At 39.0% G+C, this 18,545-nt stretch overlaps 1 protein-coding gene across 46 annotated transcripts in view; it reads left to right on the forward strand.

The window, feature by feature from the left end:
• Positions 1-369: 369 nt before the first annotated feature.
• The window catches only part of RIMS2 (regulating synaptic membrane exocytosis 2), a 734,990-nt gene continuing 716,814 nt past the window's right edge, over positions 370-18,545 (forward strand). For 14 of the 46 annotated variants that reach the window (XM_058275887.1, XM_023588486.3, XM_071207972.1 and 11 more), the window contains exon 1: positions 904-1,466. In XM_058275887.1, coding sequence (XP_058131870.1) covers positions 1,291-1,466 — 176 coding nt within the window. In that variant the 5' untranslated portion in view covers positions 904-1,290. Of the gene's footprint in view, positions 1,467-18,545 lie in introns of all 46 variants that reach the window. The other 32 variants (XM_058275894.2, XM_058275868.2, XM_058275863.2 and 29 more) reach the window with 14 other exon arrangements.

Raw genomic sequence — 18,545 nt, forward strand, 5'->3', positions numbered from 1 at the left:
CGGCCCCCTGCCCCGGTTCACACTCAATTTTGGGGCCTGACACCACAGGCGCCCCCTTTCCGCCAGGCTCACACACTCCCCCTCCCCTCCCCCAGACACCTCAGGCTCCTCTCACACGCTCACATTCCCCAAAACTCGGGCGCGCCGCCCGGCAAGTACACTCTCCCGCTCAACTTCTTCCAACCCGGCCCCAGCCCACAGGTCGCTCCCGGGAGGGGTGGCGGGCACCCACGGGCGCCCGCGGTGCCGGGGCCTGGGCGGCAGGGAGGTGACGCGGCCAGCGCGGGAGGAGTCGGGAGGCGGAGGGGCGGAGGTGGCGCAGGCTAAGGCTCCAAGCGGCGGCGGCGCGGGAAGCCGGCTCTCCGCACCAATCCACTGACACAAGGGGCGGCGGCAGCAGCTGCTAGGGGTCCCGGGCGGGTGTGTGATGAGGCGAGACCAGCACCCGATCCTGCCACGCTTTAGAGGTCTTTAGGACCCTGGCCTGGCGGCCACGGGGCCCTGGTCTCGAGACTCCCCGAGGCTAGCCCCTATCATCCTTCCTCCTCCGTTTTCACTTCTCCGCGCTAGCCCCGACAGTCTCCGCCCGCAGTCCCTGGCCCTTCGGCCCTCTCCCAGTAGCTCCCGGAGGGGTCCTCCCTTGTGGTGTCGGGGAGTGCAGTGACGCGCCAGCCGGCGGGACGGCCGAGCTGGTTCTCCGGGATATTCATCGCTGCCCCTCCCGGATCCCGCCTTGGCGCTCCTCCCGCCGGCGGAACGCTGTCTCTCGGCCTTTGGAGCAAATTCTCGGGACTCCCCCGGGGGCCTAGTTCACTGCCACCCCTTTTCGCTCAGAGGCAGCGCGCGCTCCCCCCCCCCCCCCCCCCCCGCGCCGGCCGGACACACTCACGCCCCAGCCCGCGCGCGCCGCCCTCCCGCCTGCTCCCCCCAGTCACCCCATCCTCAGCGGTCCCCGCCACCTTACTCCACTACCCTCCCCCCGCCGCTCCGCGCACTCGGCATCTCAGCCCGGCCTCCCGCTCTCTTCCCGGAACCGCTCACTTGCCAGCCCTCGGCTCCAGGGAAGAAGAAACATTTCTCCGAGCGCTCTCTTCAGCTCCCTCCGCCCCGGGCCTGCCCCTCCCCCCGCTCTTTCTTTCTTGGGGGAGGGGGGGTATCGCCTCGGATTGAAAGGCCATTGATTTGTATGTATTTGTCCCAGCTCTGGAGGCTGCTCCAGCCACCCGCGCCAGCGCCACCGCTAGTGGAGTTGCCTGCCTGCTTCCTTAGGCTGGTTCGGCTCCAGCAAACATGTCGGCTCCTCTCGGGCCCCGGGGCCGCCCGGCTCCCACCCCTGCGGCCTCTCAGCCGCCTCTGCAGCCCGAGATGCCCGACCTCAGCCACCTCACGGAGGAGGAGAGGAAAATCATCTTGGCCGTCATGGACCGGCAGAAGAAAGAAGAAGAGAAGGAACAGTCCGTACTCAAGTAAGAACCCGGCTCCATCTTCCCGCCCCCCAGCTGCCCTCCGCCCCTTCGGCCGCTGCCCTGGGCTACCCGCGCGCCCGGAATCGCCGCGTTCCCAGCCCGGGGGCAGCGCAGGGGCCACGACTGTTGCGGCCGTCTCGGGCTACGGGGCAGCTTTCTGGGTCTCGGAACGTGGGGGTGTGTGAGGAGGGAGGGCGCCGAAGCCGGCTTAGGTGAGGAAGGCGAGCCTTTGAGCGCAGTAATTTTCCCAGCGCCCTTCTGGCCCGCCCCATGGGCCAGTTCGGCTCCCGGGCCCCGGCGGGGCCGGGGCTGAACCTCGGCCCCGCGCGTCCTTTCTCCCTTTCCCGCCGCCTCCGCGCGGAGGCAGTGGCTGGGGCAAGGAATCCAATATGGCCGTGCACAGGTGCTCTCTGGCGGGGACCCAGGCGAAGGCGCGCCGGCCGGGTGATGCGGGCGCCGCCGGGGCCCCTTGTCCCGCGCCTCTGCTGGGCGGCTCTGTCCCCAGCTCGGGGAAGAGCAGAGCTGCCCACGGTCGTAGCGGGCCGGAAACCGGCGGCGCGGGCGAGGGGCCTAAGCTCAGTCGCGTCTGGGGTGGGTGTGCGACCAGCGCCATCTTCCAGCCCCTCCCCTTCGGCGGCTTCTAACACCCTGCACTCTGCTGCTCTTCCTGTTTGCAACTAGTAAATCTGTTTAATTCTGAAGAGACTCCAGCGCCTACCATTACTGCACTTTGGGATTCTTTGAAGTTGTACTACTTATGCTCATAGTTCTAAGCGGCCGGGATTTTGCAGAGACTGGGAGGATTGAAAGCAGCACCGAGGCTTTGGTTTAGCGACTGTGTAACTTCAGCACCTGGGAACTGTCCAGACAAGATGATCTATAGCTTTGAGACTGCTTGTCAGTGTAGGAGGGATTTTTTAAAAAGCGCGTTTGCTTTGAAAGTTCTAGGGCTATTTGACTTCACAGTAACTATGTGAAAGAAATTGTGCAGAAGATGCGTAACCTTTTTATGTCTTTACGATTCAACTTTTTTTTCTTGAAACGAGTTGTTCTAAGACATCAGTTTATACAGTTTACATGCCAAAGTAGGGAGTTTTTTTTTTTTGAATTTAGCAAATGTACTTTCTCCCCATATTCTCCACAGATACACACTATTGATAGTGTAGAACTCCTCTCTGAAGGACTAACCCACTGACCTCTATCTAATCCCTTACATTTTTAAAAACAGGTTGTTGCGTCCAGTATTCTTTAATTCACTTATAAAGAGCACTTCTCATTGTGTGTGCATCTGCATTTTCATATTTCGATTAACTCACTACTTTAAGTAATTTATGAAAAACATAAAATTTTCATAGATTTTAGAGAAATATACTATTTCTGACAGTATATTGAAGAACTAAAAGAGGAAATACATTCCTGACATAGTAACTGAAATTATGAAGAACTCATTCTTCAGAACTAATTTCTGGAATTGAATGCCTTTTTGATAGTATGGTTTACTAGTGGGCTTGAGATATGAAAAAAATTAATGGATTTAAATAGTTTATTTCAACTAATGGAAGAGTAAAGCATTTTTAAAAGCTTCTTGAGCATACTTCTAACATTGCTTAACTTTATTATAAACTAATAAGGCAAGCTTTTGATGACATACAGTTTGATGTTTAGATATTTGGATTTATGTTTTTATTATAATTACTAAAAATTGGTCTTGTCAAAATGATGCTCAATGTAGTTGTATATCTTTGATCCATATAATTAAATGTAAAATGTGTTTTTATTTCTTTATGGTATGCTAAATCATAGTATTTATTGCCCAGCTTACTATAGTTCTAAGCTTTTTATTGTTGTAAATGTTTGCCAAAGCATATTTAAGAGCTAAGGTTTTAGATTATTTACAATACCTTTTATTTGCAATAGATATTTTTCTTTGTTCAGATATACAGAAATTTTAAATGAACGTGACTACTGAGTTAAGAATTACTAAAAATGAACAGCATATTTTATTAAGAAAATGTTGTGAAAGTTTTTTTCAGGTGGCTACATGTAAAACCTACATACTGTGCAAATATAGTTAACTTTGTATATTCATACTTGAATGGTTTAGGTAGAAACAAACATTCCACAACCATATATTCAGGCGATCTATGAGATTACATTGATGAAAAACCTGTTCAGATTTAATTAAAATAAGTATTTCCATTTCTACCTAACTTAGTCTTGGAAGGAGATTTAACCTCAAAATGGCCTACACTCTTTCAGAATTATTTTTATATACATTTAATAAGACATTACTTGGAGGTTAAAACATAACTTAGTTGAAATATTAGTTTTAAACATTCTTTAAAATGCTTTTGGCTTTTGTAATGGATTAAGAGAAGACAAGGAAAATGAAGAAAGGAATACAGACTTTATAATAGAATTACAATAATGATAGACAAATAGTTTTGAAGAATTTGACAATTTATTAACATCATACAATACATTATTAATATAGGGTATTAATTAACAAATACATCATATGAGAAAAATAATACTAATGTCTTTCAAGACTTGCAGTTTCTCATAAGATTTTAGGGAACATTTATCTGGTCACAACTATACTATCCTTGGTTTCTCCTCCTTAGTAATATGCAGTTAATTGCATGTTAACACCTTTATGAAAGAGATAATGGGCAGAGAGAAACAAATTTACATTCATGTCTGCTGCTTTTTAACAATTATGTTTAAAAAAGTTTGATGTATGAAGAAACATTAGTGGATAAAATTTTTTTTTACATGATCTTTGAGTTTCCGTGTTCATATGCAGTATTCATATAAGAGGGGTATGCATTACCAAGGGCATCATGAAATGATATATTGGAGTACAGGAAGGAAATATTAGAACTTAAAATTGCATTTCTATTTTTGTTTAAAAAAGAGTGCTATTAAACTTTACTAATATTTAATATATAGATTGACAGCATTCAGATGTATATAATTTACAAATAAATATGCAAATATTAAGAAGTTAATATCTAAAACTTTATAGCAAGACGTATAGGAGATCAAAACAGATTGAGACCACTACAGTAATCTCTCTTTTTAGGAACCTGAATAAACAAGAGCTGTTTTTTCTTGATTATTAGCAATATCTTCAAAGCCCAGCTGAAAATCCGTATACTTTAAGAAATCTTCTATCACCATGAAATAATGCTATTTTACCTGTTATTGAGATACTATAATTTTCGGAGGATTTTTACATTTCAGTGGGTTCCTCATCAATAATTACTATTTTTGTCCTTCTATGAATTCCTACAGTAATTTTAGTTTGGATAACTCTATGTGTCAGTAAAATCTGAAATGCCCTTTTACTAATTAATGGTTTAAAGCTTTGTCTTTTAAGACTGAAACTTGAGGAGAAAATAAAATTTTACCTGATTTGTTATTTCAGTGTTTGGAGTATAGTAAGAACCTAATAAATAACGTTGGTTTGATTTGTGGAAATGCTAATGAGGTATTTTACAAATTTTTTTTTAGATATGAAGAATAATTTTTTAAAGAAAAACATAATTCACTAAAAGTTTGCAATTTACAGTTTTTTTGAGACTGTGGTATGAAAAAAGTATGAGGAAATGAATAGAAAAGTATTCATTCAATAAATACTTAATAAATATTTCTACTCTGTACTTATTAGTCTTCTAGTAAGGTGTTCTATAACAAAAATTGGAAAGAAATTATGTGTTTCTATGTATTTTCTTTTCATTCTCAATTTAGATTTTCTGTCAATGTCAAAGGGATAACTTACCAAATAAAGACAATTATCATTTAAGTATAAATTTCCTTAATAATTTAGCTTATATTTAAAACTTAGGTGAGGGAAGCAGACTTGGCCCAATGGACAGGGCATCTGCCTACCACATGGGAGGTCCGCAGTTCAAACCCCGGGCCTCCTTGACCTGTGTGGAGCTGGCCCATGTGCAGTGCTGATGTGTGCAAGGAGTGCTGTGCCACACAGGGGTGTCCCCCTGGTAGGGGAGCCCCACGTGCAAGGAGTGTGCCCAGTAAGGAGAGCCACCCAGCGGGAAAGAAAGTGCAGCCTGTCCAAGAATGACACTGCACACACGAGAGCTGACACAACAAGTTGACGCAACAAAAAGAAACAGAGATTCCTGGTGCCACTGGTGAGGATAGAAGCAGTCACAGAAGAACACAGCAATGGACACAAAGAGCAGACAAGGGGCGGGGGAGGGAGAGAAATAAATCTTTAAAAACAAAACAAAACAAAAAACCACTTAGGTAAGTAGTTCTAAATAGTTGTTTTTGTGACTCATTTTTATGAGTACTTTACAAAGTCAATATTAAAATTTTTTATTTGTTTAATAGGTAATAACATACAAATGGTACAAAATTCTTAGCTACTATTTCCCCCACCCAGGGAAAACTACTGTTACCAGTTTATTGTTCACTTTTCCTTAGATATGTAAGAATTGATATGTATATATCAAACATTGTGTGTGTTGGTCTGTATGTTATTGTATGAACATACACGTATGTATGTAAACTTATACAAATGGTATCATGCTATACACTGTGTTCCGTGGTTTTTTAAAAAAAATTTACCTATTTCTCTCCCCTCCCCCCCTACCCCAGTTGTCTGTTCTCTGTATCTGTTTCCTGCGTCTTCTTTGTCCGCTTCTGTTGTCAGCGGCCGGGAATCTGTATTTCTTTTTTTGTTGCGTCATCTTGTTGTGTCATCTCTCCGTGTGTGCGGCACCGTTTCTGGGCAGGCTGCACTTTCTTTCGCTCTGGGCGGCTCTCCTTACGGGGCGCACTCCTTGCGCGTGGGGCTCCCCTACAGGGGGGACAACCCTGTGTGGCAGGGCGCTCCTTGCCCGCATCAGCACTGCGCATGGGCCAACTCCACACGGGTCAAGGAGGCCTGGGGTTTGGACTGCGGACCTTCCATGTGGTAGACTGACTCCCTAACCACTGGGCCAAGTTCTGCCGCCCCTGTGGTTTGTTTTTTAGGAGATCAATTTTGTGTCAGTTTATATATAGCTGCCTAATTCAATTTTATCTCTGCATAATAGCCCACTTTATGAATGTTCTATAATTTCTTTAACAAGTACCATATTTATGGGTATTTAAGTTTTTTCTAGTTATTTTGCCGTTAGGAACAATTCTGTGATAAATATATTTGAACATACATCATTTCACATATGTTGAATATACCTGGGATAGATAAATTACTAGAAATGGAATTGTTGGGTCATTATATATTAAATTTTAATAGATATTGCCAAATTTACCTTTACAGAAGCAATAATGAATGAATGGCAAGTATGACAGAGGCTTTTTCCCATATACTTGCCAACTCAGTGTGTGATTATCTTCACCAATATTTTGATGTAAAAAATGTCATGGTAGATTTAATTTTCATTTTTCTTCTTACCAGTGAGGTTGAGAGCCCTTTAGAGCTCTTTGTATTTCCTTTTCTATTGTTTATTTTCAGTGATTTTTTAAGAAGCTCTTTATATCTATAAGAAAGTATACTTTTGTCTGTGGTGAGTTATAATTTCCTTATGTTTTGTCATTTGTTTTATGACCTTATTTTTTTCACTAACTAGGATTTAAATTTTTTAAGTGTACTTGAATTTATTACTCTTTGTTTTGTGACTTTTGTGTTTGGTATATACTTTTTTAAAAAATTTATTTTATTTATTCCCCCCGCCGCCCCATTCCCCCGGTTGTCTGTTCTCTGTGTCCATTCGCTGTGTGTTCTTCTGTGTCTGGTCGTATTCTTATTAGGCAGCTCCAGGAACTGATCCTGAGACCTTCTGGAGTGGGAGAGAGATGATTACTCTCTTGAGCCACTCAGTTCCCTGTTCTGATACATCTCTTACTGTCCTCTGTGTCTCTTGCATCATTTTGTTGCACTAGCTCTCTATGTTGGTTGGCACTTCTTCAGGGGCAGCTTTCCTGTGCTGGGCGGCATTCCCACGCAGGGCGGCACTCACGTGTGGGCTGGCACTCTGTGTGGGCCAGCTCTCTGCTTGGACCAGCTTGTCCTCACCAGGAGGCCCTGGTCATTAAACCCTGGACCTCCTATGTGGTAGACAGGAGCCCAATTGGTTGAGCCATATCCCTTTCCCAGTTTGGTATATACTTAAAATGGCTTTCCCCATCCTAATGTAAAAAACTTCCATATTTTCTTTTTATGACTAAAGTGAAATTTTAAGAATTTAACATGTTAGATAAGTGATACAATTTAATCTAGAGGATTTCTGAATGAAAATGAGTATTGTACATACACATTAACCACTGCTGTTGCCCAAAATTGAAAACCCATATTCTTTCAAGATTCAAAATGTGTTCCAAAAAGTTGATTGGCAATTTGTGAGAAAGTACCTGATAAGTTCTTACATATTCTATATTTTATAGTTGATAAGGCAATTGAATAATATCTTCCTGTTGAAAATATATTTTGATAAAGCACTGATTATATTGTGTGGTGAAGAGAGAGGTAGTGGGGGCAAGTGTGATAAGATTAGGTGGATTTGAACTTGAAAAGTTACTCTACTGTTTAATAAATGTGAGATCATGCTTATGTTTCTAAACTCTGAGCCTGTCTTCCCTCATTCTTACTATATTGTACTACACTATACTATTACTTATGTGATGCTATCTTGACGGATTGATGTAATCATTATAGATTGTGTAAATCAAGTGTTTGGGCACAAGTAGGTGTTCAAAAGTTGTTATGGTTAACTGATTATAGACAGCAGCCTTTAAACTTTAATATTATAGTTTTCCCAGGTGAAATCTTTCTTTTATTTTTTTTTTTAATTGAGAGAGTCTTTTCCTTGGCTGCTGTGAAGATGAAATATGTCTGAAGTACTGTTACTGTTAAGAGATTTCATTATTTGTTTAGAAGGTCCGGTGGGGAGAGGGAAAGGTGACTTTAAGCAGTTTCGACAGCAGAAAACATTCTTGGGAGTCTGATAACTAAAATGTAGCAGCAGTGAAAATAATACTGGTATCAAGTTATAAGTTATTGGCAAGATATTAATCATCTTAAGTAAATGTGAGGGGACTAATTTATGAAAACTAATCTGAGATTTTTTTTCTTAGATCTGCTTTGTATCAACTTTTTACTCTATTATTTAACCAAAATACATGTTTACTTATTTGTCTAATTCATATTATATCCATGAACCCAGAGAACCTTATCAGGTTAATCTAATTCTGAAGCATGGCTATTAGAGTTTAGATGTTAAGCACCTTCCCACTGCCCCTCACGTATACATGACTGCCTCTTTCTCACCTTTCTGGCCTTAGTTTCAAACTTGCCTCCTTAGCAAGATCTTTTATGACTATGCTTTCTTTAACTTTTTATTTTGAAATAATTTCAAACTTAATGGACAATTGCAGAAATTATACAAATCCCAGAAAACTCCAACATCCCCCATAGAGATAGCTAGATCCACTAATTTTAGCATTTTGTCACCTTTGCCATATATTCTCCTCCCCTCCCCTCCCCTGCCCTGCCCTCCCCTCCCCTCCCCTGCCCTGCCCTCCCCTCCCCTGCCCTGCCCTCCCCTCCCCTGCCCTGCCCTCCCCTCCCCCTTAAGAAAGATACCCCCTTTATTATTTATAACAGCACTCTTTATATTTCCACCATAATGCTTATCAAAGTTTGCAGTTAATGTTGATTTCCTTGTTTATGGTTGTTCTCCCCTGGTAGATGATAAACTTCCAGAGAGCAGACACTAGTTATGTCTTATTCATCATTGTAACCTCAACTTCTAATCAAACACAATGCCTTACACATAGTCGAAATCAAAAGTATTACTTTGATGGATGAATGAAACATTGAGAATGGAAAATTGTGTTCATATAGATCATGCTTGCCTTCAGAGTGAAGTACAATAATCTAAAAAAAAGATTTGTTTATGTAGTAGTGCCCTTATTTTTGAAATCAAATGTCGTCTTTCAACATATGCCCAATTTTGCTTAGCTTACCTGAAAGTAGACTCTCTTTTGGACTAAAAGCATATCTGCTTTGATCAGAAACCAGAATAATGTTGTGATATTGTATCATTTATTTATTTAAAGTTTATCATGCTTTAAAATTATTAATTTACTTTCAAAACATTAAAATAGTTCCATTATGTTAAGAAGAGCTGAATGATAAGCAGTGTACAGAATCCTTTGGATAGAAATGAATCCATGTCCTCTAGGAGCAGACAAACTAAAACAAACCATAATCATATAAACACATAACTACAGTGTAAAATGTCATGAGGAAATACTGTAAAGGTGTTTTTAGTACATTATAATCATAGTAAAAATATGTCAGAGTAATCTTATGAGTTGCTTGTTGTCTCTGTGGTATTGTTTAAGGGCACTAGACAGTTTATTTTGTTTAATCTCTAGAAGTTTCACTCCTAGATATTAAAGGCTTTTAAAGGCTTTCCATATTATCTAGTCACCTACTGAAATGCAGATACCTTTGGGTGTGGCAACTCATTTTAACCATTATCAGTTAATCCTTAAACTCACTTTAAGAAACTTGATAAATGAAGATTAAAATATCGCATGATAGGTGCTAGGAGACTACTATGCACAGTGTATCATGGATGTATTCATATAAGAGGAACACATGATCCAGTCTTGGTAAGATGAATCTAGACTGAATTTCAGAGAATGAGTTAGCTGTGCAGAGGAAGATACTCTAATCCTCGCCTAACACCTGAAAAAAAAACCCAACACATTCATTTGCAAAAAGAGGTAGGGCATGTTCAAGAAAACCATTTAATGTGTTTCAGAAGGTCTGGAGCATAGGGATTAAAAGTGGAGGCATGTCAGTAGAGAAGACTGAAAAGGAGGGGTAGGCAAGGATCAGAACTTAAAAGACTTTGTAAACTATGGTTTAGATTTGAATTTAATCCTGAAGACAGTATAGAGTCATGGAGGGAATTTAAGCAGTAGTATAATAAAATGAGAGTTTTGTTCTAAAAGAAAAACAACCCCCCAATCTTGCAGTGTAATGGATTAATGAGAGTCTAATACTAGAGGCAAGGGTACCAGTTAGGAGGTTTTTACAGTAATTCTGGTAATAAATGATGAGAATCTGAAATAAGACAGTAGTGGTGGAGGTGGAGAGGCAGAACAGATTTCTAGGAATTTAGGAGCCAAAATTGACAGTTTCACAACTGGGTGTAAAGTGTTTTAGGGTGCTTGACTTACTTAACTATCTGTCTTCTAACTGCTACTAGGTCTCTGAACTCATCTGGTGTCAGGACAGGTACTCTTTTGAGAAAGGATATGTTCAGGGAGTCCTTTATTATTTAAGCTATTCTAAGAGGTTTATAACATGAATATGAATTATGGAAGTAACTACAATTTGGGATAGAGTGGGGAGGGGTAGGAAATGATGGAGCAATTGTAAAAAGGGCAATAGGAAGTAGGTGAATGAAAAAAAGAAAAGGCAAAGAAAAAAGAGGAGAAAATCAGGGATCTTTGAATCCGTTCATAATTTAAAGGATATCTAGAAGTATATAAAACTTTTAAATCTATTAGATATAGTCATGCTATGTAATCTTTTTGAAACTCCTGGTCTGTCTTCCTTTTATTGAACATTCTTTACTCCTATTGATAACTTGGTGTCAGTGAATTTCTCAGCATCTAGTTTTATTTCATTCTTTGGGTGTTTTAACTATCATACAATCTTTGTTTTCTATATTAGGCTTACCTAAGACAAATTCCCTTTCTTGAATATATCCCTATATCACCTCTAAGGGAATTTTGAAGGTGTAAGTGTATTTTAGGAAAATAGAGCTAGGAGATTTTGTTCTTTTTATTGGCTTACTGAATTATTGCAGGATTTCAGCATGTGTTGGGATTATGAAAGGGGGATAAATTTTGTTGGGTTTTGTGATGGGAAGTTCCAGAGCTAGGGTTGGAAATAGGGTTATAGAATAGGGAAAGTCAAGAAAATGTTTAGACCCAGGAATGATATAATATTATTTCACGTATTTCCCCCCTAAAATTGCCACTTAAAAAATGAAGACAACTATAAAGTATAAATTAACAACAACTTTTGTATAGTTTATATATTATGAGTATTTATTGTATCTGTATCATATATACATGTCAGAAACTTCTTATTTGTATTTTCTATGCAGTGTGCTTTTTTAGGCATTTAGAATTAATATTTATACAGTTTATGCATTATAAACATTTAATATTTTTATGTAGCACACACATAACTTGGTAGGTGCTACTAAACAGAGATTCCAGAGAAATACTTCTTTAGGCACAGGGGGAAGATGGCCTGTAGTATTTTTCTTCCAACCAAGCTTATGTTTCGCTGAAAGGGAAAAATAGTGTGTTTTCAGATATCTTGCAACCAGGCTTCCAGGCTGATAAAACTGGGAAAATAAGTAGTATAAGTAGTATAGCTAGGTGGCAGAATAACCACAGTGGTGTTTTGGTATTGTTCATTTGACAAGTAGTGTTGATGCTTACATGCATCTTGTGTTCTTGGCATATGAGATGTCTATTATCATTTTTGTAATAGTTTGCTTTGCAGTCACATAGATGAAAAATCATTTTCATCACATATTATTCCTTTAACCAAAAGCTGTCTGTAGCTTGAAATTATTAATTCATGCTTTTATTATCACAAATTTTTTTTTCTGTCAAAATTGAGTTTTGAGTTGGAGATGGCTAAGTGTTCAACATAGATTTTTATTCCCTTTCATAGAGTTGTTGCTATTTAGCAGCGACCTAGCCCTGGACTACATTTCCCAGCTCCCCTTGCATCTAGATGGGTTCGTGTGACTGATTTCTGTCCTGTGACTACCCTCCCTGCCCCCATTAGACTTTACATGACACTTCCATGTTAAGTCATTGCTATTTTCGAGGTGTATCTGTTACCGTGGCTAACATCATCTTACATTAATATAAATTCTCCTTATGATTATTGTGTATTTAACTTTGGAGAAACTTTAAAATTAATATCTGTACAAAGGTTAACTCTGGAATTACTTCCACAGCACTGAATTTTATTACCATGGACTAATTTCTTTTCATTGATTATCTGGTCTAAGCTAACATAAGTCTTAACTCAGCCACAGGATTCTTGAATATAAGATTTATCAGAAAAGATGTGTTCTTTATGCTTCATGACAACTGAACTGTATTCCCACTGGGGATTTGTTTTTGAAGGTGCAAGAGGTGCATATGCTGTATCTTGACAGAGATACTTGCTCCACAAGCAGATTTAGCACAAAGTCTTGATAAGACAGAAAGAATTGTAATACTAAGGATCCATTTTAGAACAAACTGAAGCCTTGTCTAAGTTTCCCAGCTTCTAAAACAAATACCATAAAATTGGGTTGACTTAACAATGGGAGTTTATTGGCTCATAGTTTTGAGGCTAGGAGAAGTTCAAAATCGAGGCATCAGGATAGCGATGCTGTCTTCCTGAAGACTCCGGCGTTCTGGGGCTGGCTGCCTGTGATCCTTGGTCCTTGGCTTTTCTGACACGTGGCAGTGCACATGATGACATCCTTTCCTTTCTCTTCTGGGTTCCATGGATCTCTGGCTTCTTTCTTTTCCCATGGCTTTCTCTCTATGTCTGAATTTCATTCTGTTTATAAAGGACTTCAGTAATCTGATTTAAAGACCAACCTAATTCATTTGGACCACACCTTAATTGAGCAACCAAAGGTACTATTACAAAGGTTTCACAGCCACAGGAATGGATTAAGATTAAGAACATGTTTTTGCGGGTTCATACTTCATTCCTAAAAAAGCCTCATGTCAGATGTTTAGCAGGTTGAATACTTTTGGCTACTATCTACTTACTGAGGGTTAGAAATGGTTTACAGAATTTGGAGGTGAATTTTTTAAGAGCAGAGGAAGATATATAGTTGAATTTTGTTGAGCTTTATCACTGGATGTTACATATTTTGCCATTTACTTTCCATATCTACCTCACTTTCCCTCCCACTCTGTTATGAATTATGAGAGGCAGACCTTATTGATTGCACCACTGTACTCCCTTCCTCTCTGACCTCCAGCTGTATTCTATTAATGTGAGATGCTGGCAGTAGATTGGAAGGAGGGAAAAGAATGAGGTCAGATTATTTGTTTCCCAGGATTCCTCTGTGTCATACCTTTGCATTTGGCTGTGTCCTCCTCTAGAAACCACAGTTCTGTTGGGTGGCCTTTGTATAGCTACTCTCTTATGGTTCTGGTAATTGTTTCTTACTGTTGTTATCCCCAGGTACTGTGCTATCCCTTGTTTTTCTTAAACCATGCCTACACTTTTGTAATTTAGGTTTACTAAACTCTTCTCAGTTACTCAGTTTGAATGTGTCATGTTTCCTGCTAGAATCCAGACTAATACTCCTGCTCCTGATTCAGTAAAACTTGACTGGGATTATGAATGTGAATGGACCACAGTCTTTGGTACTCACTATTCACTTTACCCATATACCCTTCAGTATAACCATAGTAATCTACTTACTAGTCCCTGTATACACCATGTGCTTTAATTCCTTAATTATGTATATACCCTTATTATTTCTATCTGATAAACTGTTTTTTGTCCAGCTCTATTGCTATGAAGAGATACATCTCTTTGATGCATTTTTGCTAGTTAGTGAGTCTGTCCTCTGAACTTCCATAGCATTTTGTGTATATTTACCTAATAATATTTCTGTACTCAATGGTAATTACTAAGCTTTATGTTGTCTAACTGTATGGTTTCTTTGAAGTCATGGACTATGTTTTAATCATCTTTTCATGTTCAGGGTCGTGCAAGACACACAGTTGTCCATTAGTAAACATTGGTAAAATAAAACCTGCAAGTGGTGGGGGTCATCTAATTTCCTTCTTCTCCCTTAGACCTCAAATACAATCAGTTACCAAATTTTGTCAGTTTTATCGCTCAAATATCTGTCTTCTCTTCATTTTCATTGTCACTGTTTTGTTTCATGCTTATATTTTATTTTGTATAATTACTTTATTAGTTTCTAAGTAGGTCTCTTCACTTTCAGGTTTATCTTCTTCTATGCAAACTCCATAATTCTACAACATTCTAAGATGAAAATATGTCTTAAAATACTTAATTTCTTCATGACTTCACTGTTGCCTTTAGTTATAAAGTCTGAACTTTATATTATATGAGGTATATCATAAAAGACTCTTTGAAATATTTTATCAATCTTCATCTCTTGATAGTCTTTTATGGGCGCCATCTGCCCTGGTTGTATTAAGGTATTTAAAGGTAGTTACCTAATACACACACACACACACACACACACACACACACATTATTTTGCCTCTGAAGTTTTAGTAGATATGGTTCTCTTTGCCTGGAAAGCCCTATACACTTTTCTTTCTGGCTAATTCCTACTAGTTCTTAAAGATTTACATCCAACTTCTTTCTCATTTCTAATAAATTGTGGAAAACTGGGTTGGGTGGCTCCCTTTGTGGTCCCATAACCTATTTATCATACCTCTTATCACATTAAAACTTAAGAGCCGATATTTGCTGTGCTCTTAGTGTGATACATTTTACATGCCTTATCTGAGAGTCCATGTAAAACTGTATGAGATAGATATTATTTTTCCCAGTCTTAAGATGAAAAAATGAAAGTTTAATAGTGGGGAGCCAGTATTTAAACTCATAGTACATTTTTAATAGCTAGACTTTATTATATTAAAATTGTTGACTGACTTCTTTCTCTTTTCTAATAAATTGTGGAGAAAGGGTAGTGTTACCAATGGGTTGTCCATTGTAAGTATATAGTACATTTTTTTGATTGTTATGTCTGTCAGTGTCTGACTAACAGAGTATAGCTGCTAATACCTCAAGAAATGATTATCTTTGGGATTTTGTAGGTATACACTAGAAGTTTTACTGTTACTTCTTTCACATGCAAGAGATTTTGATTATATCTCATGGTATTAACTAAATAATGGTTGGGTAGTAGCCAATAAATGAAATTAGGGAGGACAAAATATATTTAAAATATTATTTTTCCATTTAAAAATCTTCCTATTTAATAAAGATTTATTCAAGGATGTGAGAGATTAAACCACCTTTTGATAGTGGCAGACAGTTATTTAAAATTTTTTATTAGAGAAGTTGTGGGTTTACAGACAAATCGTGCATAATATACAGAATTCCCATACACCACCCCTCCAACAACACCTTGCATTGTTGTGGAACATTTGTTATAATTGATGATAGCACATTTTTATAATTGTACTGTAATTGAAGTTCATGATTTAACTTAGGCTTCATCGTGTCAGTAGTGTAATTCCATGAATTAAAAAACTTTTTTTTTAATTCTGTTACCATTTGTACAGTCTAACATTTCTCCTTTTAATCATAGTCAGATATATATTTTAGTACTGTTAAGTACACTCACAATAATGTGCCTCCATCACCACCATCCATTTCCAAATCTTTATAATCAACCAAATAGAAATTCTGTATAAATTAAGTATTAATTCCCCATTCTCTAACCCTGATTTATTCCCTAGTAACCTATATTGTAGATTCTTTTTTTTAAATAAATCTTTTCTTTTTTGTTTTTTTTAAATTTGTCTCCCCTTCCCCTGCCCCCCCCCCCCGCCCCAGTTGTCTGTTCTCTGTGTCCATTTGCTGCGTGTTCTTCTTTGTCCGCTTCTGTTGTTGTCAGTGGCACTGAAACCTTGTTTCTTTTTGTTGAGTCATCTTGTTGTGTCAGCTCTCCATGTTCGGTGCCATTCCTGGGCAGGCTGCACTTCCTTTCACCCTGGGCGGCTCTCTTTACAGAGCACACTTCTTGCGCGTGGGACTCCCATGCAAGGGAACACTTCTGCTTGGCATGGCATTCCTTGCGCCATCAGCACTGCGCATGGGCCAGCTCCACACGGGTCAAGGAGGCCCGGGGTTTGAACCATGGACCCCCCCATGTGGTAGATGTGCGCCCTAACCACTGGGCCAAGTCCGCTTCCCTATATTGTAGATTCTAACTTTGAGTTTGCTTATTATAATTAGTTCATGTCAGTGAGATCATACAATATTTGCCCTTTTGTGTCCGGCTTATTTCACTTAGAATAATGTCCTCAGGTTCATCCATGTGGTCACATGCATTAGGACTTCATTCCTTTATTGCCTGAATAATATTCCATTGAGTGTATTTGCTACATTTAGTTTATCCATTCACTGGTTGATGGACCCTTGGGTTGCTTCTGTCTTTTGACAATTGTGAATAATGCCGCTAGGAACATCAGTGTTCAAATATGTGTTCTGGTCCCTGCTTTCAATTCTTTTGGGTATATACTTGGTAGTGGATTGCTGGGTCATATATTTAGCTTCCTGAGGAACTGCCAAACTGTCTTCCACAGAATATACACCATTTTACATTGCCAGCAGCAATGAATGAGTATTCCTCTTTCTACACATACTCTCCAACATATGTAGTTTACTGTTTTTTTTTTAATAGTAGCCATTCTAGTGGCTGTGAAATGATATCTCATTGTAACTTTTTTAAAAAAGAGAAGTGAGTTTAGAAAACAATCATGCATAACATATAGGGCTCCCGTATATCACCCCATTACCAACAACTTGCATTGTTGTGAAACATTTGTTACAAACTATGAAAGAGTATTGTCAAAATATTACTACTAACTTTAGCCCACATCATAAATTTGGTGCATTTTTCCCCCTACCTGATTATTAATGCCCTATATTAGTATTATAAATTTGTTATATTAATAGTTCAAGAGAGTATGTTCTCATATTCTGTTTATACAGTCCATCTCCCACCACTGGATTCCCTGTGTTATATAGCTCCATATTTTGTATAATCCTTTCAAAGTATACACTCAGTGTATACTCTAGATTTTAACTCCTTGAATTTACTCATTGTATTTAGTTTGTATTAGTGAGACCATACAATATTTGTCCTTTTGTGTCTAGCTTATTTCACTCATCCGTGTTTTCATATGCACCCCAACTTCATTTCTTCTTAGAGCTGAAGAAGTATTCTATTGTATGTATATATCACATTTTGTTTATCCATTCTTTGGTTGATAGACACTTGGGTTGTTTGCATCTTCAGCAATTGTGAATAATATTGCTATGAACATCAATGTGCAAATATCAATTTGGATCCCTGCTTTCACTTGTTATGAATATATTCCTAGTAGTGGTATTGCTAGATAACATGGTAATTCTGTGTTTATCTTCCTGAGAAACCACAAAACTATTTTCCACAGAGGCTGCAGCATTCTACATTCCCACCAACAGTAAAGGAGTGGTTCTTTTTCTCCATACCTTTTCCAGGACTTGTAGTTTTTTTTCAGTAGTTATTCTATAAGGTGCTATAGTAGCTATAGTAGCTATTCTATAAGGTGTAAAATGAAAATCTCATTGTAGTTTTGATTTGCATTTTCCCAATAGCTAATGATACTGAACATCTTTTCATGTGCTTTTTAGCCATCTGTATTTCCTCTTTGGAAACATGTCTATTCAAGACAAGTCATGTTTAAATTGGGTTGCTTGTCTTTTTATCATTGAGTTGTTTGATCTCTTTATATACATTGGAAATCTAACTCTTATCAGATAGTAGTTTCCAAGTATTTATTCCCATTGCGTAGAATGCCTTTTCACTTTCTTTACAAAGTCTTTTGAAGGGCAAAAGTATTTAATTTTGAGGAGGTCCTGTTTATTTTTTCTTTTAATGCTCTTGCTTTGGGTGTAAGATTTAAGAAACCATCACCTACTACAAAATCTTAAAGATATTTCTCTATATTTTCTTCTTGGAGTTTCGTGGTTCTCACTTTTATATTTATATCTTTGACCCATTTTGAGTTAATTTTTGTGTAAGTGTGACATAAGGGTCCTCTTTTTTTCTTTTGAATATAGATAGTCAGTTCTTCCAGCATCATTTGTTGAATAGACTCTTCTGGCACAGCTGGGTGGGTATGACAGGCTTGTCAAAAATCACTTGACCATAGATGTGAGGGTCTATTTCAGAACTCTCAGTTCGATTCCATTGGTAATATGTCTGTCTTTATGCCAGTACCGTA

Source organism: Dasypus novemcinctus, chromosome 14 (genome assembly GCF_030445035.2).
Source record: "Dasypus novemcinctus isolate mDasNov1 chromosome 14, mDasNov1.1.hap2, whole genome shotgun sequence".
NCBI lineage: Eukaryota > Metazoa > Chordata > Mammalia > Cingulata > Dasypodidae > Dasypus > Dasypus novemcinctus.